At 41.7% G+C, this 21,864-nt stretch overlaps 1 protein-coding gene across 1 annotated transcript in view; it reads right to left on the reverse strand.

Annotated features, from left to right (window-relative positions):
* The window catches only part of LOC115018229 (protocadherin-16-like), a 72,393-nt gene extending 53,384 nt beyond the window's left edge, over window positions 1-19,009 (reverse strand). The window contains exon 1 of the mRNA XM_029447137.1: window positions 17,210-19,009. Coding sequence (XP_029302997.1) covers window positions 17,210-19,009 — 1,800 coding nt within the window. The remainder of the gene's footprint in view (window positions 1-17,209) is intronic.
* Window positions 19,010-21,864: the final 2,855 nt, after the last annotated feature.

Consider the following 21,864-nt stretch of genomic DNA (forward strand, 5'->3'; position numbering starts at 1 on the left):
TATCTATTCGTTCATATGTTATTTACACTTCTTTGACTGAAGTGACAAATCTAAAGAAGCACAAAACTCTCTATAACACACAACTGATGCGATCCAGATGTTTATTTTTCTTTCAATTGAGGGAAAAACTTTGTGTACAGTCCCCTTAATCTGCTTAATATGTAACATTTCAAACAGTTATGAAAATATTTTTCCTGTGAATAGCCTCCAGATGAGCAAACACGTTGAGCTGTCTAGTTCTCTTCCCCTCTTTGTCTGTCAATATCTCACCAGATGACAGATTACGTACTATGACTCTACGGGCCAACCCTTGCTGCCTCGCTGAGACATCTGATAACCTGTACAACGATGATATCATCACGATTACAAATCATATAGATCATGTCTTGCTTATGATTACATTTTTCAAATGTCATTGTCAGGTGCATCACCTACAATTTCGAATTGTCTACTAAATTCTCATCTCCAGCAGCCATCCCACTGCAACGTACCGGATGACAGGAAGTGATGGTAAACCTGTGGAATTTCACTCTCAGGTCAGTGACCTCCTGCCAGGTTCATGTCTGCTCCGTCGGCCCCCAACTTGCAGTGATTGATGTCACCTACCCCACAGCATGCAGTGATATTACCAGGGCAGTTCAAATGTCAGGCTTCTGACTCAGTAGCAACCAGCTCCCACACTGAGTGAGAAACTTTGCTAAACCAACAGAACCATCATAGAAGTTGCACACATAGAAAAAAAGCAGGTCTGATGTGACACCTGGCTGGGAGCTCATTGCTCTGAAGCGTGAGGGGTTGCCCCGTCATCCAGAGAGGGGAGCAGCGCCTTTCAAAGATGCCTGGCCCCTCCACGACCAGACAGAGAGAGCGAGAGTCGGCCTGGCGCTGGAGCCTTGGCAGTCAGAAAGATCTGTGGTGTGGCCCCTCCTTTTCACTGGGCTGGAATAAGCTAGGGAGTGTGGCGCCTCTGAGGTTAGTGGGCTGCCTCATCGAGACACCAGCTCCATCATGAGCCTATTTTTATTCCATTTTCTCGTTTTCTTTTTTTCTTCTCCCCTACTCAGACCTCTATTGCTCTTTTTTTTGTCAACTCTCCACTTTTGCCTTCTCTGTCTATCTCTTTACCGCTGTCTTCTTCTTCCATGGTGTTGAGATGTGTTTCAGCTTGCATGCATGACAGAGGAAAATGAAAAACCTACATGGCTCGGTTTCTGGTTTGGATCCCAATATTCACTTTCTTTTTTACCCCATTTCTTTCTTGCTGTATTTATTTTACGCAGACACTTTGCCAAGATGGCAAGAGTTCCTGTCAATGGTTTGGCAATATCCATTCAGTGTATATACTCAAAGTGCTTTGACCCTTATGCACAAAAGCTATGTATCTGTATCTACAACAGAGCCATTGTAAATCAAAAAACTGTCCACTTTCTTATGTTTGTCTCCTTCAAACTTTGATTTAATCCCGATATGTAACCTCTTCCATAGAGTCGCACTGAGAAGCATAATTAACATGCAGGTTGCTATCTTACTCACACTGGGCCAAGAATAAACAAGAAAAGAAAGCCCTGAGAAAGATTGAACAGTCTTTGTTGGTATTCTAATGCCCTAAATGTCAGGATTGTACATTTGAGGGAAAGGATCACTGTATTTAACCAGCTAATCCAACATGTTGAGTCAATTCACGTACAATGTGGTTGTGCTGGCGAGTTAGCAGGGGGTCCTCAGCTTTCAGGAAACAAGTTTACCATCATAAAGCAGCTGTCCCACATCAACAGTCCCTACAGACACAGACAGTGCCGTGTTTGTGCCATAAGCCATTCTATACAAGCACATTGTGGCAACTCCTCCGGCATTTTCGAACAGCCTGGCAACAGCAAGCTCACAGAGTGAAAAGGGTCTAGACTGGTCTTCTAAAGAGACCCTCGCTCACATTAGCACTCTGAGTTAAAAGAAACATTGCAACAAGGATACTGATGTACTTGTAAATAAAACCTTAATTAGGGCAGGTTACCAGAACTCTAGATTGGAACAAACAGTATCTACAGTATGTTGTGTAAGTAGTATGAGGGTGAAGATGGAGGCAGTATCACGATAACCAAGGTCAAAAACACGAAAGGTCTAAAACTGTTTATATTTCTTTAGCACTTGAGGCAAATTGTTTAAATAAAAGGCGAAGGTCCTTGGCAAGAGATAAAGGAATTATTTGATTTATTTAGAACCAATCTGCTTTCCTCTCAGCATCACCCATCACTCCGCTAACAACCATAGCTAAATGAGCTCTGTATCTCAAAAAAAGAGTTTCACACAAAGTATTCTATGAGCTGTTCTGGCTCAGTTGAATTCATTTGAATAATTTACTTTGCAGAATAGCATGAATATCGGGAAATGGTTGATCCATCAATCTAGTCTGACACGCGGCTTTAGAAAAACACTGTTTCCCCTCTGTTCTTTGTTTTTCTATATCTAATGAGCTAAGAAATAGAAAACAAAAAAGGTAGTGAGTTACATAATAACGTCTTCTTTGGTGAGCCTGGAAAGGATTTGAAAACCGTGAATTAGTTTGGTGCTGTATGAGCAAGCAATTTCCTCCCTCTCATCCACAGAGCACACCACTGCCACGGTGTTCATTTCTAGCTTCCTTCAGTACCCACATCTGAAGATTCCTCGGCTTAAGCAGGGATTGGAAACTATCCTACTGTCCAGCGAGAACACAGTTATGTGAGCATATCATGGCCCTATTTCCAGTCAGCACTCTGACGTCACACCGTTAATCTCTTCCACCATACCACCCAAGCCTCAGGGAGACCACACCAAATCCTGAGTGGAGTGAGTACCACTGGGATCGAATTAATGAGGCTTATTAAATACTGTAAACCAGTAATGAACTTCACAGAAGGCAAAGTATTAAGAGCTGCACCAGCAAAGGAGAGGTCATATCATAACTACCATAGTTGTTTGCTAGTTAGGAGAGCTCTTGAAGAGAAAAACTCAACCTTTACAAAATCCCAAGGAGTGATTCATACGCTACCAATCTCAAAGAGAGAAGGAAGGCTTTGTCCCCAAGGACAAGAAGACTTAACAAAAATGAAGCCTTCATCCAGTGGCCCCTTTGAAAATCCAAGTTTTGTATGTTTCTGCCCATTTACTCATAGGTCACATGTACTTGACATCACACCTGGTTCTGTAAATCTAAAGTTTGAATGTGTTTTTTTTTCCATGTGCCTGGTTTCCATTTATTTCGGAAAAGTAATAAGACTCGTGAAAAGTGTTTGAATTGTGTAATTAATCAAGTCTGAAGAGGTTTAACTCCAACAACACTTGTAGTATACAGATCTTTATTGTTCGACCAACGCGTTTCGGCTTGTGGCGTTCATCAGGGTCATCCGATGGTATTCTGTCTACTACTACTACTACTACTGCTACTACTACTACTACTACTGGAGTTTTACCTCTTCAGACTTTTCCCATCTCCATGTTCCTTGGAAGTAAGTGAAATTGTGCTGCTGTGCAAAGTGTTCAATCCTATCTGCATATAAAGTCATCATTATGCAACAGTGTGACTTGATTTAACTGTAATGGATTACACAACTCAAACACGTTTCAAGAATCCACTTATTGATTTCCATACTGTACAGACATCAATGAAAACCACTGGCTTCCTGGAACATGAGAAAGAAATACATTAAAACTTTACATTTACAGAAACCACTGGCTGCCTGGAATGATGTTAAAAGTATATTCAAACATCTGAAACCATATAGCATGAATTAGAAAATAGTGCACAAAGTGTAGTTAAGAAGCTAAAACGTGAAACAATATTGGTAAGGTCATTTAAATTGCTCCATTCAGCAAACACATAGAAGAGTTTATTAGACATTATCCACTCGCTTTGAGGAAAAGACTGACCCACTTCAGTATGGTTTATAATAAATCAGCTGAGTATTTATAAAAAGTGATGATTTCAACAAAGCACGAGTGCTCGAAATGGTAGCGCTGCTTCAACAGATGAGAGGAGGCTCTCTAGAAAATAACAAATGACCTAAGTGGTTAAAATGGACTACAAAGGCCTAGAAGTTGCAACGCCAACTCTGTAGCACTTGCCACAGCTACACAAAATATCCACTGGGACAGTTTTTGTAAGAACTTCTTTCCTCATATACTTATTCCCATAATGATGGCCTGTGATCTAAAGACCATCATTCCTCATTTCCCTTCAGGCAGAGCCCATAGCCAAACCAGGAAGCGAACAGTGTAAAATCCTGCAGGAATCCCCCCATTGGCTCAAATCTTCCACAACTTGAATAAAAACAGCCACTACAGCTGAGTTGTTCCACTGCTTTGCTCACTTGTTCGTACTTAAGTTAGTATATCTGTCCTTACTGGCCACTAGGAGACATGGCAACATCTACAGACGGCACACTGAATTTAGACTCATCGACGTAACATAATTTCCTTCAGTAAGCTTCCATCTTTAAGTACTTGACTTGTCATATAATATCATTAGCAGGCCAATTTCATGATTTCAACTCATTCATATGCACACACACTGAAGATTTAGGTTAATGAAGTCATGGATTGCTTTAAGATCCCACCAGTCTCTATGGATCTGCAGTGATTGAAGCATTGTCTCTTGCATGTCTACGCCAAAAAATCTTTTCAGCTTGTGTGCTTTGGCCTCGTCTTGATGCAACCTTCTCATACTGCACTAACACTGGCCAAATCCTACAGCTTTGTTCCACCTTCCCAGACTGGGAAAAGAACACACTGGCACGCAAACTGCTGCACAACTCATCTCTCTCATCCCCTTACAAAACATACTTTTCTTTATATTTTACAGTTATTTTTAAATGCATCACACAGATATGATGTAGTTACTTCGGCTTCTAGAGGGGAAGAATCTTGAAGCTGCTCGGAAACTTTGCATTTTGCCTCCTCCAAATACCCAGATATATATATATATATCATTACTTGTTACTTTATAACTTAAATTCAAGAGTTTTACATCAGTAAAAGGTGCCGTCCTTAGACTCAAGCCACTTCCTGGAGGTGTTTAACAGGTTGCAGAATAATTGGAGCTTGCTGGATTGTGCTTTTAGAACTGAAAACATTTTGGATTTTCCCTAATGCGTTTTAATTTACCACTTCCTGTCATGCAGCGAAGATTTCCTGTCAGTAACCAGACCCAACACCAGCATATATTGTGAAACTAAAGTCTTTCCACCAGTCAGAAAGCAACGCTCCTCTTTAATGCCACCTTATGTTGTGTATTTGTTCTATATTTATTTTTTTATTCCAATGAAAACTCTCCTTGGGTGTTTACATTGTTTTCTCCAGTGCCCACAAAGGCTTTGTCTGGTCTGAGATAATAGATTTGTATTTGTTTCTTTAAAAGGCTAAACTGGGGGAGATAAAGGTTGCACGTTAACAACAGTCTGGCAGCTCCAGGCAACAGGGGGATGTAGGTGTGGGATAAATTTGTTTCTGAAGGGATGTGTTTTTTAGACTGATAGCTTTTCGCTCCCTAGTGGAAAAATGAAGGGCAAAATGAATCTAATCATGCTGGCACTTCATTAGGATGCCCTCGATCTGCTATCAGAACGCAGGAGAGCTGAGAGGGACAGGGTGAAGGGAAGTCCCTGCAGCGAGACAAAAAGAATGGACAAAGAAGTGCGAGCAAAGCTGAAGTTTGGGAGAGAGAAGGCCTCTCCCCCGTGTCTGTCCACCATGACAGATGCAGAGGCCCAGCCACTGACAACATGCGAGGGTAGGGGGGTTGAGGAGGGCGAACATGTTGAATAAACATATAGTCCTCTGCTACCCCCCTGATTCCCCCTCCAAATGAAAACCTCAGTTGATATACAATATAGATTCATCTGATAGCTCAGTTTATACTCTGTGTTTATACACCAGGATAAATGTACCTTCTCTAGCCAAGAGATCATGATGTTTCTATCTCCAAACAAACATTCTGAGACCCTGCTACATGTTCCCCAGACCTCTAGAATGTGTTGATAATGTCGTGAGATAGCCGAGACAGCGACAGAGACAGTCCAAAAACAGTCCAAAAAGAAACTGCAATGAACTCTGGAAAAAGGACAGTTTAACTCTTAACAGCCCGGTACCTTAACAACTGTGTTTGTACCAGCTGCTGATTCATTTAGAGTCGGACTGTCCTAGCACGGAAATACACCACTGCAATTACAACGAAAAAACACTTGGGATGATGATTCGCCCCTGAAATAGATGGCTTTTGTTTTTACCCCCCCTCGTTTCCCAATATTGCCATGGTAACAAACCACTACTTGAGCCTCATCTACACGCCTCTTTCACACACACACACACACACACACACACTGCATGAGGTAAAGCGTCTCCTTTTCCCTCTCAGCATCTGCTTTCTTTCTCAATCTTCCTCCTTCCACATTCCCCATTTGTTTCAATCATTTTCCACTTTCTTGATTTACTCTCTTCAAAAGAGTACTCTCCCTTTTTCCACTTAGTTTTTTTAGTTCAGCATTATCATAGCTTATTTTTCTCTTTACTGACACTCGCACAAAATGCTAATTTATGAAATCATAAACTACATTTTAAACTGGTGTAAAAAAAATAAACAATAAAAGAAATTCTCTTTTCTATCTCGCCTGCATAATAACGTTTGCCTGGCCCAGTCCCATAACAGCAGTGGTGCACTTCCCCCGGCTCTTTAGCGATAACATTCACCATACTTCTATGTGTATGTGTCCTAGTGTGATGAATAAAGAGCGGAAGCAACAGGGCATAGGGTGACTTCACACTTAAACAGCCTGTTTACAAGTCATACAGAACTGCAGGAGGGAGAGAGGCTCCCAAAGAAAGCCCTCCTTTCAGAAATACACAAGCAGAGTAAAAACAACTTCCACTGACTCTACATTCTGAAATGGGGTTTGTTAATAAAGGACAAATAATTGCCTCTTGTTATGGTAGAAAGGTTACATGAGCAGATGACTTCAGTGCAGTTAAAGCTATATTGAGGGGAACGATAGCTCAAAGATGACTCCACGGTAATAAGAGAATACAAATGGCATAGATGCAACTAATCCTATCAGGGTGTAGAATTAATATGCTTGTGGTAAAAAACATGGAAAGGAAGGCCCATAAATAAATAATGTTGCATTGGCAGCAATGACAGGAATGGTGACAGGGAAGAGCGCTGAATGAAACTGGCTGAGATTTAGCGGCAGAAAAGGAGCCAAATTATTTTCTCATCTTTCCCCGGCATGGTCTTGATATCTCAGTACATTATTGTTCACTAAAAAGGCGACTGGCAGAGTTCTGTGACAGTGCATTTAACTTCTCAAACTAAAGCTTCAACCCTCAAATTACACACAGTGGCATAAATGAAACGCTTTGTGCTTGCATATGGATAGAGTTAGGATGTTTAAAGTCAGATTTCCTGTCTGACATTTGAATATCTTTCAGGCAAACAGATGAGTGACATTTCTAATGCAGCAGAGAGAAGTACGATGAGCATTACAGGATGCTCACAGCGCTGAGGGTCACCTTTTAGGGATGCACCAGAATCTAGGGCTTCAAAGCTTCGACCGTTGCCATGGTAATCAATATTCGAATGCTTTGTTTTTTTGTTTGTTATATTTCAATTATTATATATGTACGTAGTAATAATAATAATAATAATGTATGAATCCCAAATAGTCCATGAAAAAAGGAAAAGTATTCGCACATTATTCATCATACAGCATGAACACGATTGTTGACATAAGTTATTAATTATTCTCAGAAGGAAAGCGCTGTTTGTTGTGTGTAGAGGTGTGTGTGTGTGTGTGTGTAGGCGAGGTGTGTGTGAGTAGGCGAAGGCACCCGTCGAAGTCTTGAACACCTTTGAATATTCCTCACTGAAGCCCAAAAACATGATATTCAGGACAGCTCTGCTGGAATCATAATGCACACTTTGAAATCGTATATATATATACTATAACCGCTTTTACATTATCATGACCATTGAAATGAGCATTTATGCATCTACCCTGCAGCACAGTAAGTAACATACTCTTCATCTTAACTGTCAAACATTCAGTTTGCTTTGGAGACCACACGTCCAACTCACGGAAGACTTTTCAGATGTTGTTAAAACTTTAGACATCACTCAATGGCTTCCCCTCGCTTGAAAGTAGCATTTATTTTTAATCAAAGCTTTTGTCATACTTGTGATGATGAAACTTTCCTGTATTCACTGTGTATTGATGAACTGGCAAAAGTAAGAGGAAATGTGACTTTATGTAATTCTGTCTTCAGTAATTCAGCAGTAGAAGACTGTCAGAGTACTAGAAAGCAGGACTGAAACAAAACAATCAAACAGATATTCGTTGACTTTTCCTCAATTACTAAAGAGTTAAAAAGACAAACTACCAAATCCAAGGCAGATCTTTGAATGAGCTAGTGTTATTCCAGCATGCCGTGACTTCACGTACAAAAGGCAAATTGCTACATTAATCACTGTATCCGCTGTCTGGGCTAATCAGGTCCTGTAAGCAATAAGTTGTTGATAGTAAAACATTGGCAGCAGGTGACTCTTTAGATCTCTCCAGGCATCAAACCAAAGATCTGCACACAGATCTGCAAACCAAGATAATTCACATCTGCACACCCCCACAAACCTCTGCAGTGACATTACATGCAAGAATCACCGGCCACCACATGAGAGTTAAGTCGTATTTAGAAAAAGTATTTATAAAAGCACGCACATCCGGACAATAAATACGAGGTGCTGGACAGGAAAAAAAAAAAATGTTGTCCGCAAACTACATAATTCTCCCATGACAGCAATGACATATTAGGCATCAAGCTCTTCTTCTGACACTCCAAAACATTACTAGTGGAAACAAATTAAATATATGTTCATGGGAGCATTATCAAGTGTGAAAAGTTGTACTAAAGCCACTCAAAAACCTTGACTCAAAACAATAGTAACTTGGTTGTAAAAGAGAAAAGGCAGATGGATCCAGAGGAGATGACACAATATTCGGTAGCACATGACGGAAATACAACTGGGAGTCGATGCTTTTGTAGTTGCATCGGGGATGTGATAGAATATATGATGCATCATTTCCAGGGATATAAAGACACAGCCAGGTTTGATGGCTTCTGAAACCAGATGTCTGGATGCTTTCAGCCCTGGCGATGATGAATTGGCTTGTTGAAAGCATCAACAACTTGTTTCTCCATTATCCCAGCACTGACCGGCTCCTTGTCTGCATCAATTTGAGTAGCGATTTGATTTTGCAGAGGCTGCTGCAGACAATACGCACTTTTTTTGGGTACTTAGCATGAAGTATTTTTTCATACATCCTAAGAGGGTGATCAGCCTTGGCTGAAAGAGAGCCTCTGTACCGAGAGCAGAGATCACTCACAGTAAAAACACAAAAATGAAAGGTCAAAACTTCTCATTTCACATTCCAAGGTGCTGCAACTCAATATTTCTCTGCCCCGATTAGATCAGATTGACTGCATGTGCCTCTAGCAACATTTTAGTTTGGTCATGGGCAGCCAAAATCAAATGTGCTTGATATATTTAACTACTTCTGGATCGCCTGTCATGATGCTTTGGATCTCACAAGACGCATTTGTGAAGCAATCTGGGAGAAACCCAGGGCACTGATTAGAGAATTTCTTCTACCCTAAAACCCAGTCTACACCAAGGCACGCATATACAGTACACACACCCCAGTCCCTGGCTTTTTGTTCGCCCCTTCTGATACCACATCACACATCCTGACTCCTGCACTCCTGCATACCATCTCAGCCTAATTACAGCAGAGAGTCCCACTGCTCCTCACGCTGCCTCCGGGCTACTGGCAGCACCAGGCTACACACAACAATCTAAACAAAGATTTGGCCTTTCAACACGCTGGTTAAAAGAAGCAGCACACCACGTTTAACATAAACTCTGCAGCACAAGACCAAATTTGCCTCACTGATGAGGTGAGCAACCCTGTGATAATTAGTTCCCTCGCTACATCTTTAAATCACCTCCTAGCACTCCGAGGAAGGCAGCGTTAAGCTAAGCAATTGTCTCCTTATTACAACAAATCTTCTGGGTAAATGTATTACCTTAGAATAGATAAGGCATAACAGATGTCCTGAGAACAAGATGGGTGTTTCTGCTAGATGAGATATGCAACCAACAGTGTGAGGGTGGACCACCATGGAGCATCAGTACACACAGACTGGGAGTCTGGTTGGAGCAGACCAGGGTGCCTCTCTGTCTGAAGCCAAGACAGACAACGCTGGGTAACCGCAATGTAAAAGTGGAGCATCTTTTCCCACAAGCCTCCTTCTCTCGGTGGTTCGATGCTTGCTTCTTCTTGCCATCTTTTTCTCTGTCTTACAAGGGTTGAAAAAAATGACACTCGAACAGAGTCAGAAAATGCACTTTTTTGAATAATTGATCAATTATGAAAATCGCTAATATCTAAATACTAGTGCCTTACTTTGAGGACTATAACTATGTTTTTTAAGAGAAACTTTTTTTCATGTAAGAAAGTACCAATCGTACAAAAGTAGCAATCAGTCTTAAAACAAGCAACTATACAACTTTGGCTGAATAAAATGCTGGCTAAAATTGTCAAAATAATAATTGCAATCTAAAAACTGTTTGATCAGAGAATAAGTCATCTGAAGCAAGCCTTTTTCATACACGGTGCCTGTTCACATTCAATACCCAGCAAGCATTATTGGTCCACCTAGGTGCTGAGCGCTATAGCGTCATCTCTGTTAACAAGCATCTGCAAAACATCCTGCTCTAACAGTGTCAGTGTAGGTCCCACATTTTCCTGACCACACAGAGAGATAGCCTTGGCTTCGGAATCTTTTCCTTTGGCCTTGTTTGTATTGTGCATGTTTACCCCTGTTTTACCACCTCTTTCCTGAAACACGACTCCCTAACACCTATTTCTCACATAGGTAGCTGGAACATTGACTATCCCTATACTTAGCCACCTTCAACAGCCCTAATGAGACCTGGTCGTAAACCAACATTGATCTAATTGAGAGTGCTCCACACAATGCTCTCTCCATGAGCTTGTTGGTCTCAGTTACATTCTTCTCGATCGTTATTTCGACTGGCAGTCAACGCTTCAGCAGCAAGGCTGGAGCAGAAGGGGGGGCTGAGGTTGCTGGCAGGCTAAAGCGATGCATTCTTTTTAACAGTCAAGTTCTGGATATGGAGACAATTTGCTCAGTGGTTAAGATATTTTAGGGCTGTGTATATATAGTGCATGCTTTTCTAGGAAGAGGCAGTTTTGTTATGAATGTAAAATACATCATGCTGGTGACCATCTACCATTACAATACCTGCACTTCATCATCACACCAATATAATTATTTGTTGCAGTTTGTTTGGGTACTAGTTTCCTGGTTACTGAGCTGTCACTCAGTGTCTACTATCCAGTCTGGTGGCTTCTGATGGACAGCAGGGGACTGGATGGATGATTTAGCACAGATTTGCTTTGGAACAGAAGGAATATCACGAGCAGATGATGCTTCCTGTTGCCCAGCTTGTTTAGCAGTGCCAACTGCCTCGCACATGTGCAGGGGGACCACGGGCTGTGAGAACAGAAGGCCTGGCAGCTCTCATCACAGCCAGCCACTCAGTCCACTCCCCCCCCCTTCCCATTCAGTCATCTCAAAGGAGGAGGGAGGCAAAGTGAATAATTGTCTCTATTTACAAAGGTCAAGCAAAAGTTCTCCTCTTGAGCCTGAACGCAACACTGCGACAATGTGACTATGAAGGCACACACACCTGCAGTCTGACTTCACTCTGTTGGTAATTTACACCCTTTTATTTCATGCATCATCAAATTGGATAAGCCTGGGCCTGGTCTGACTGGGACCCACAAGGCAGTGTGTCCGCATCACTCTAGGGAGGCCTGAGCGTCTCAAGACAGGCAGATGTGCTGCGCTCACCTGCTCCAATCCACTCCGGAGGGAAAAAGGGGGAAGTGGAGATGTGTAATTGGATCACAGAGGGGACACAGCAGTGTGGGAAAAGGAAGTAGTGAGAGATAAGAAGTCTGGATGGACAAGGAGAAAGAGTAAAGAGAGACAAACGGAGACCAAAAGACAGGAAGAGTGAAGCAGATCCCACCCCTCAGAGTCAGAGGAGCGGTCAACAGCTGGATCCAGCTGCTGAGTCGGAGCTTTGTCACAGCTGCCAGAGGCTGACTGTCCCAATGGAGACTCTCATTTGTTTTCTTTCTCTCTCTCTCCTTTCACTATACTCACACCCTTTCATAGACTGTTAGAAGAAGTGCTGCGAGGTCTGCCTCACCTGCAGCAGACATTCTGGCAGACTGTGCAAATGAAATGTCTTGTCCCCTGAGAAACCCATATAAGCCCATCTTCCTTCCTTGCCAGATGTGGGCAGAAACCCGTCCAGCAGACTTTGTCTCTCACAGTTCGCGTGGCTACCTCACAGCCTTTACTGACCCTTTACAGTCACCCTGAAGGCTTGTAGACACTTGCTTTTCAACTCAGCGCCCACATAACGGACAGCTACCAACAAATGACATATAATCTAATATATTTCTAAAGAGCAGGGACAACATCCTTCTAAAACATAAGCTATTTGGATAATAATTCAAGGAAACTCATTACTATTCCAAAGCAAACTGCTATCAGACACACCACTGCTGAAACAATTAAATTAGCCATTCTGCAGTACATTTTGATAAATGATACACCCGTAAGGCATTTATCGAACACGTGCCAAACATTCCCAGGTTTCTGCTTCTGAAATGTGAGGATTTGCTGCTTTTCTCTATTCGATATCATATCAATTGAAACGCTTTGGGTTTTAGTATTGGTTGGACAATTTCGCAATTTAAGACATCACTTTGGATGTGCAGAATTCAGTCACTTTCTAAGAAAAACTAAATATAACAAACACAGTATTTGCACTATAGTGGTCTTTCTGTTCTGTTTCACAGTTTGGGCGTTCAAACACCCACAACTTTGGTTTTCGACTAATGATCAGTATTTCCACCCAGCTTCTGTATTCAACCATATAACTTTAAATGTTTTACCACAACTTTCACCTCTTCCTGTGCTGGTGGAAAGACAGAAGCGGTGGATTTGCTGATGGACGTCTGAGCACAATAAAATGCGCTCAGCTGTCTCAAGCACAGCAACTTTGACCTGAACACCCACACTCTATCCAGATGTACATCAGTGTTTATGTTTGCTTCAGTGCCCCCGCTAGCACCAGGAGTAAGTGTTCAAGGAAGTATTACATTTGCAAACACATTAAGTAGCACATTTAGTTTCCTGCAATTTTACCATTCCCTGAAAATACTGTTATACCACAGAGCCACAGCGAAGCTTGGTAGTTAGCAGGAGGAAAAAGACACAGAGGGACCAAAAGCAGCTCGCCTCAAGCTAAACCAATCTCAGGGGGAGAAAGGCCAGTCTGGTATTAAAACAGACAAGTGAACATTTTGTTTGACACAAACCATCCACAGAAAAATGTCTGGGGAGAATTGATGACATGGTTTGTGTACCAAAATACCATGTCATATTTGGATCCTGTGGAAAAGCTTTATTTGGTAAGTTATCAAACTTCATTCAAAAAGAAAAGATAGCAATGCAGAGCGTGAGTAGAGCAGTCAGGTGTCCCATTCAGTCACCAAATCATTGCAATTTACATGGTGGTTTTGCAAAATGTTAGTTTGGGTAAAAGTGAAATTGAGCTATTTTTAAGCTCTACACTGAGAACTGCTAGAAAATGTGGTCAACATGTAAGACTTGCAGCTACAACATTGAGAGGTTATGCTCTGTGAATTCTTTGTATTTAAATAAACCAGATCAACAAACTTGTTTCTGCTTCAAATCTAACATGACATTTGCACCAGTCATCTTAATCAATTTACTGTCAGAGAGTTGTTTTTTGTATACAGGGAATGGAAAGTAGGTATTCTTGAACACACAAAAGAATAACAGGCAGAGATTGTGAAATGAAAGGATGTGCAGGCTTTTCACTGAGGAAGATACAACAAAAGCTACTCCTACAATCAAACAGACGCCAGATCTTTATCCTGACTGTACTGCAGAGAGCATTATGAACATTTCTGAATTAGAGAAATTATTACGCCACATAACACATTATTTCGTCAGGTAATACAGTTAATGGACACCATGGGTCAAGGTATCTGAATCAGTTTTGTTAGCACCTGCCTGGTGGTGGTCAACAGTAGGTGGTCACTTTAGTATAAAAAGACTGTGGAAAGTATGTTCTTTCAATCCCTCAAACTTTCTCTGCAGGACATTTATGAGATTTCCCTTTTCCCCATAGACTGGTTGCTTTTATGTTGGCAGGACCGGAGAAGTGATTCAGAGTGTACTGACGTATCTCTTTCAAGTGCCTTTCAGTGAAATAATGAATGTGTTTTAGTGGCACAGTAGTATACGCTGCTTATTGCCTCTGCATATGTAGTTATCTAAACTAAAAACTAACAGGCTCAGTATTGTTGCGCACAAGAAATCCTAGCCAAAACATAACAATCCTACACAATATCACCAATGTTTTTTCAGGGGAAGTGATGTGTTTAGTCAAAAAGTTGCCAAGACATCACTGAGACAGGAAGCAATTTGGCCGGCAAAGAAACTGATAGATGCAATAGTTTGTTTTTACAGGTTCAAGAAAGAAAAATGCCAAAATGTTTGCTCCTTCACTCGCAGCAATCACGGTTCGTCTCATGTTGCCAAGGGGGCTGAAGCGATGACAAGCGACCCATTCTGTCATGAACATGGGGGAGGCCGGTTTAAAAATTAGGTCTGGCCTATCCTCACACCCAGCTAATGAGAAATGAAGTGAGATCAGATAAGAATTTGGAGAGGGACAGACCAACAGACAGACGAGGAAGCCCCCCTGCTCATGTCACCTCCGCCACTCATGCCAGCACTTGTCAGGACTCATTTCCCCCTCCGCTGCCTGGAGACCCCCTCTCGCCTTTCTACTGGAGCCAGAACGACCCCCCGAAACAGACAGAGGGACAATTCTTAGCAGAATAAACCAAAAACCACATTGATACGAGGTGTAAATTATTCCCCAATGCAATATTCTGACATAACCAACTGGAACGCTTCATGATATCATAAGGGAAATAACACATAGGAAAGTGTAGAATGGTAAATAACTCTCAAAGCCAAGACAACAAGACTTTGCTTTACTGAATATGGAGATATTAAGTCTGGACCTTATTATTCTGAGAAGACTACAGTAATAAAGCACACACCGGTACAGTGTAACAGTACCTCTTGAGTAAATGCATGCTTGCAATCCACTGTGATATAAAATGGTGCAAAAGAATATAATTCGCCATATAAAAGAATCAAATAGATGTATGTAAAAAGTATAGTAATCTATTTTTTTATTGTTGTTCCTATTATATTATATGATATATTTGACTTCTACACCATCCAGAAAACGTGTAAATTGGACACCGTGTGAAAACTAATAATTTTTAATAATAAAATTAGTAATGGCCGATGAAACATATTCAATAATGCAGTTTGTGGTTTTTAAAATGTTGTTTTTCCATGTCGTATTTGATTTCCTCTTTCAAAGATGACCTATTTTCTTTGCAGTAGATCTTGCATATTGAATTACAAGACTGATTGCTGCTAATAGGCTTAAATCAGTATTTTTAGTTATTTTACCCCTCCCACCACACACATCTCATTTTAAATTCATCCATAAACCAAATGATGTATAGCAGAAAGTGACAAAATATCACAGGCACAGTACTTCATTAGAATAATCATGAACTGCTGTGCTGGTGACCTGTAGAGGAAGAAAATCTAAAAGGCAGTCAGATGTCTTGCTGAGATGTTTGGATGTAGAGCTGGCACCCCGAGTAAGAGCAGTCTGTTCTCACATGGCGCGCCAAACACACTTCTGCAGCATCCAGGCAGGCCCAAAAGATGCCAAAGAGCAGTGGCTTTAAAGAACTACTTCATACTTGGACCCTGTGAGGTCACTGATCAAACATCTGAGAGTTGTTTAAGAGCAGGTAGTGGTTCTTTTGGAGGAAATACAGAGGAAAGACAAAAATCTGACCATCTCTAGTTTGAAAAAATTATAATATGGGTTTTCAGATACTCTCATAGAACATAAACTTCAACCCACATTGGAAAGAGTGATCGTCAGCTTTCTCCAGTTCTCCAAAACATACATTTTTTAATTATGCTTTGGTTTGGTTTCCAAATTCCATAATCAATTTCAGTATGTTCCTCTTTCTCCTAATCCTTGTGGTTCCTGTGATTTATAATTAGGGGACCTCCCACAAGAAGCCCTCGTAGCTTCTATTTTTGCATTCAAGCCAGGAGTCACGGTAAGGCCTGCGTCTCCCTTCACCCCTCCCACTCCCAAGGCCAAAGCCTGGGCCAAGATCCCGTCCGCTAGGCCCTCTGTCTGGACTGCACTCTGTATCCAACTCCTTGATCCATGCAATACACTAAAGACACTTGTGAAAAATAATTTGTATGAAAGTATACACTAGTAAAAAGAAAAGAAGAAGCTTTCTGACTTGAAGAATGACTTGAATGATTTAAATCACTGATTAGCTGTCTTTTTGCAAGTGCTGTCTTTTTAATACGACCAAAAACAAATTGAGAAATCAATGTTTTAATGAAAGAGGACTGCAGTCACTGGGGGCGCTGTAATTTGTCTGAACTTTAAATCATCTTGTCGTCTATAGCTATATTTTCTCACGCTCAACTAGCCTAATTAAGGTGCCTTTTGAGAGTGAAGTGACATCTATTTCTTTGGATAAAGCCCTGAATTTGTCTCTGCCTGTGCTTATGTGAAAAACCCCTTTGTGCCTGGGCTGACAGAGAACTTTACACTGCCTTGGTTACCCTGGAAACCTTTTGAGAGGTGAAAGGGAGGACAGCCAAAGAGGAGATCATCTTGGCCTAAAACTGCAGGTAAATCCTCACTAAGGCAGCCCAATTTTAACAGCTTTACCATTAAAAGATAACTTTTCATAGAGGAATAGAAGGAAATCAGCAAAGTCTGACAAAATTGTCTTCTATTTACCTAATAAATTCCCATTTGTTGAGTTCAGATTTATACATGAGCTCAGCGTGAGTGTGGGAGTGCGTATTACAAATTCACAAACTTTTAATGAAATAAATCAGCAAGAAAATGTCCTACCTCGAGAATGCAGGTCCCTGGAGCTGTGTTCTCCTTGACGGACACATTGTAGAAGTTTCTCTCAAAAACTGGCTCATTGTCATTTATATCCTGAAGCACAATGTTTACCACAGCAGTGGAAGACAGGGATGGTTTCCCTCCATCTGAGGCCACCACAGTTATACTGGGATTGGGGTTCTTTTCATAATCCAGCTGGGAGAGAGTGGTGATAATCCCTGTAACAGAGTCTATACTGAACCAGTTGGCGTAAGCATCTTGGTCTCGCAGGATGCGATAGTTAATGTCCCCATTGGGCCCCTGGTCTTTGTCTCTAGCTGTCACCTGTAGCACAAAGCTCCCTGGAAACACCACTTCAGGGATCACCTGCCTGTAGACTGGTTGGTCAAACAAAGGAGGGTTGTCATTGATGTCAATCACCTGGATGATAAAGGAGGACTCAGCCCTGAGAGGAGGAGTGCCTGAGTCTGTTGCCATCACCCTTAGCTCGTAGGTGTCTCTCTCCTCCCGGTCCAGAATCTTGTCCACACAGATCAGATAGATGATGCTATCCTTAGTGGTCAGGGCAAACTTTCCATCTCCTCCCTCTAGTGACACATTGACATTGGCGTACTCTCCATAGTCTGGGTCAGTTACTGAGATCCTGGCTACATACTGGCCTGGCAGTGCACCCTCTGAGATTCTAGGAGATCCATCCTCACTCAGAAAGATGATGGTCATGGTGGGCTGGTTGTCGTTGTAGTCTCTGACGTGGATGGTGACGAAAGCATTGGTCACCTCTGGCTGGGTTGCGTTGTCTTGCGCCTGGACTACCAGCTCGTGGACTCTCCTCATCTCGAAGTCCAGCGGCTTGTTGAGCGTGATGACACCGGTGCGAGAGTCAATTACAAAGTAGCGGTCCGGGTCGCTTTGTCTCCTGTTGATTTCATACAGCACCATCCCATTGTCTCCTTCATCAGCGTCTGTGGCAAACACCTGCAGGATGTTGCTTCCTGGTTGAAGGTTCTCTGATATAATGGCATGGTAGCGGCTCTGGTTGAAAACGGGAGCGTTGTCATTTATGTCTTGTACAGTAATATCTAATGTCATCTGATCAGTTGTTTTGGGGAAACCACCATCAAAGGCCTCTAGAGATAGGGTATAGGTGGATCTTTTCTCTGTGTCTAAAATGGCATTGACCACCAAGTCCAGATAGAGAATCTCATTGCTTCCCCTCCTTGTCTCCAAGGTGAATGCCTGGCCAACATTTCCGTCCTTGATAATGTAACCCTGTGTTGTAAGTTGGCCTTGATCAGCATCGACGGCTGGCTCAAGAGGAAACCTGGTGCCGATGGCTGTCTGCTCGGGGATTTTAAACGTGGCCCGTTTTCTCGGGAACTTCGGTGCGTGGTCATTAATATCATTCACATTTATGGTCACCTCCACGGTCACACCTGTCATGGTGACTGCAATGAAGTTGTATCTATCCCTCAGTTCCCTGTCCAGAACTTTGGCGGTTTTAATAATGCCCGTGCTCTCATCTATGTCCAAATCACTACCCACACCTGTGCCCTCATGGTCTGAGATAAAGTACAGGGATGCTGTGATGCCAGGAGGAAGTCCTGCACTGATGTCACCTACAATTGTGCCTGCTGGCTGTTCCTCATCTAGCTGTAGCTCAAGGGTCCCCAGGACCACGGGGGAATGGACTGTAACAAGCTCCAAAGCAACATACACCATTAGCAGTATCTTTCTGTTCCACCAACCCTCACGGTGCGAAGGGTCCATTGCAGACTTCCCAAAACCCTTGGCAGCGGTCTTCATTTTGGCTTCTTCTTTTTAAACCTGGAGAGACACAGAGAGGAAAAGCTGAGCAATATCAAAACCTTACAACAGCAGAAACTAAGAAAGGTGTATTATTTCTGTGTCGAAACACACAGTAAGTTGGTTTAAGAAAAATATGTATATGCCTTAAATACTTTCCCATATGTTTTATGGGCTCTGTTCCCAACCACAGCACATACAATACACACTGCATATAACATTTTCCTACACTTCTTCATTCACCTAATAAGTCAACACCTTGTACACAGGCCACAGGCATACCAGAAAGCTCTCCTTTGCTAAAGAAACATCAAAGCCACGAGCCGCAGAATACTACCTCAGACGGGGAGTCTCTGCTATGGCTGTTCATCTCTAATTAAAATGATGTAGGAATCGCAAGGCAGTGGGTTCACCATAGCAGTACCCTCACGTGTAAGTCCTGGATTTAATATTTATGTGTGCTACCACATTTAGCTCTCATAGAGTGAGCCGTTTTGAAGCACTCATCTAAGAACCATTTAAAACGTATAACTCTCCCAAAGTAAACATATCTATCTTTCAATACTTCTGAGAATCAAATTCATAAATCAAGTGTTAAATCAAGTGGTGGAATAGTCAAATATTGAAAAAGATAGCAAAGGTGTTAGAATTCCTTGCATAAACAATAGACAGACCCACACCACTGCATCTGTAATTGAGACTGAGAGACACTTTTTCAACAAGACTGTCACCATCTGGAGAATAATCCAAAACCACCAAGTGTCTGGCAGACAGAAAATGATTGTGTCTTTTTCATTAAATAAAGAGAGCAGCTTCCAATTGTCTGTGGTTCTGTCTAAATGTGTGTAATTCATAACTACTTTGACTTGTTTGAAAAGTAAATCTACCTTTAATTTTGAGGAAACATATACAGAAGCACATTATACTGTATTACATTATGAAGAATTGAGTGTCGAGTGAAAGCTCTTCAAGGCTCCCCCTAGTGGTTTAACTGATACCTGCAAGGAAACATTCACAAAACATCTGTTTATCTAAGTGTGTGTGCACTAAATGCCTCCCATGTGTCCCTGAACGCAGCGTTGCGATCTGTCTCAGCCACAGTGGTGACAGTGTGTTTGAGTGACAGAGCAGCACAGCAGAGTTGAAGGGCTCCATGCAGTCTACCTCTCTCCCATTTTCTGGCTCTGCAGCATTGTAATTGAGGGCTGCTGGAAGTTGTCCATAAACACACAAGATCCCGGGGCTAATTTCAGTCTGCCGTGATTCAGAGCCCACAACACTGAAGATATTGACTTTCACGTCATCGATTGGTTAGAATTCTACTTTGTGAGAATAGTGAAGAACCTCTGGGCATTACTTGTCTTGAAATATTACATGAAAATCATAACTGTTTTCTGTTTGCATGAAAGAACCTTAGAGACAAGCTCTACACACTTTTACATACCATTCTTTGGGCTGCTTTGTGTGTGCTGTTCACATCCATGACAGCCTGAAAATCTTGACAGCGCTTGAACTTTAAAGTCTCCGTATTGATTTACTTCACTGTAACACTGGGGATGCACTTTTACAAAGCTTTCTCCGAAGCACAAAGGATAGCTTTTCAAGGCCAGAATCTTTGTCCAAATACCACAACTGAAATAATGCACTCTCTGGTTGAGCTACAGTGGAGGACCTCTGCAGAGCAGAGCAGCCTAATGGATATAGCAGACACAGTCGGGTAAGCTAATTGCACAATACCAGGCGAAGAAGGACATATGGTTTTAAAAGATCCAGTATGAAGTTAAAGAGACATTTCTGCACTTTAAAGCTAAGTTATTCACCAAATATATAACAAATACTGCCCACACACCCAGGCCTCCATTACTGAGAGTTTCATGTCTGAAAGTTAGTGGCCACTGTTAGCAGTCAGGATATAAAAGGTAACAACTCATTCGTGCGTAGGGCTTCAGGGAAAGCAATCCGGAAAAAAAAACAATTCAAAATAGCTGCTGATGGTTGAAAGCTGTCTCATTTAGAAAGCCAATCCAATTGTGGCTTGGATTCAGATGTTTTCCCTGCATCATTGTAGACCATGGTGAGTCCCTCCTGCTGGTTGTTAAACTTCAGTGAAGACTTTTGTAAAGATGACGCTGCTGGAGTATTAACCCCCATGTACCTGCAGCTTAGTCTCTGGAATATTTTATTTCCACACTATTGCAAAAGTTTCACTGAGGTTATTTATTTTTTCAGCACATGTATAACATGGCATGTACATCTCATTGTTAGCATTAACCATAGCATTGACCCACTTTCTTTTGAATCCTCTAAACCAAGTCAAGCGACCAAATCCAAGGTTTCAAGGATTTACATACACAATGAAACCTCTGTTTTGAATACAGTCGATATCATTCTGGGCGCTTTACTAGCATGAGTGGAATCAGCATTGAAATCCCTGGCAGCAGTGAATGCTGGGCACATCAGGGCTGCATTTCTAACTCTCCACTGTTGGCTAGATCGTGTTTGGAAAAAAGTGTCAGATATTCATTTTTCATGATAGCTGAAAAAGAATGTGCTTGTTTATTTTTCCCTTTTATGAGGAGTACAATTTCTTTTTGTCACTACAAGATCGAGACAAGCAGGCCTTTAGTTTGGCAAAACCTACAATAGACAATACATCTGAACAAACACTTTGCTGCCTCCCTCCATGAGCCAATATCTACATTACATAGCAGAATGCCAAACCTTTCATGAAATACAAACATGATATTTAACCATGTAGAGTAAAAGATACCGTTATACATCATTATTAATAGAGTGGATTTGCCATAGATCAAACTGGCCAAGTCATATCATTTCATCTGAGAAGACATATCTTG

The sequence above is a fragment of the Cottoperca gobio genome, chromosome 13, assembly GCF_900634415.1.
Source record: "Cottoperca gobio chromosome 13, fCotGob3.1, whole genome shotgun sequence".
In the NCBI taxonomy this organism is placed as follows: domain Eukaryota; kingdom Metazoa; phylum Chordata; class Actinopteri; order Perciformes; family Bovichtidae; genus Cottoperca; species Cottoperca gobio.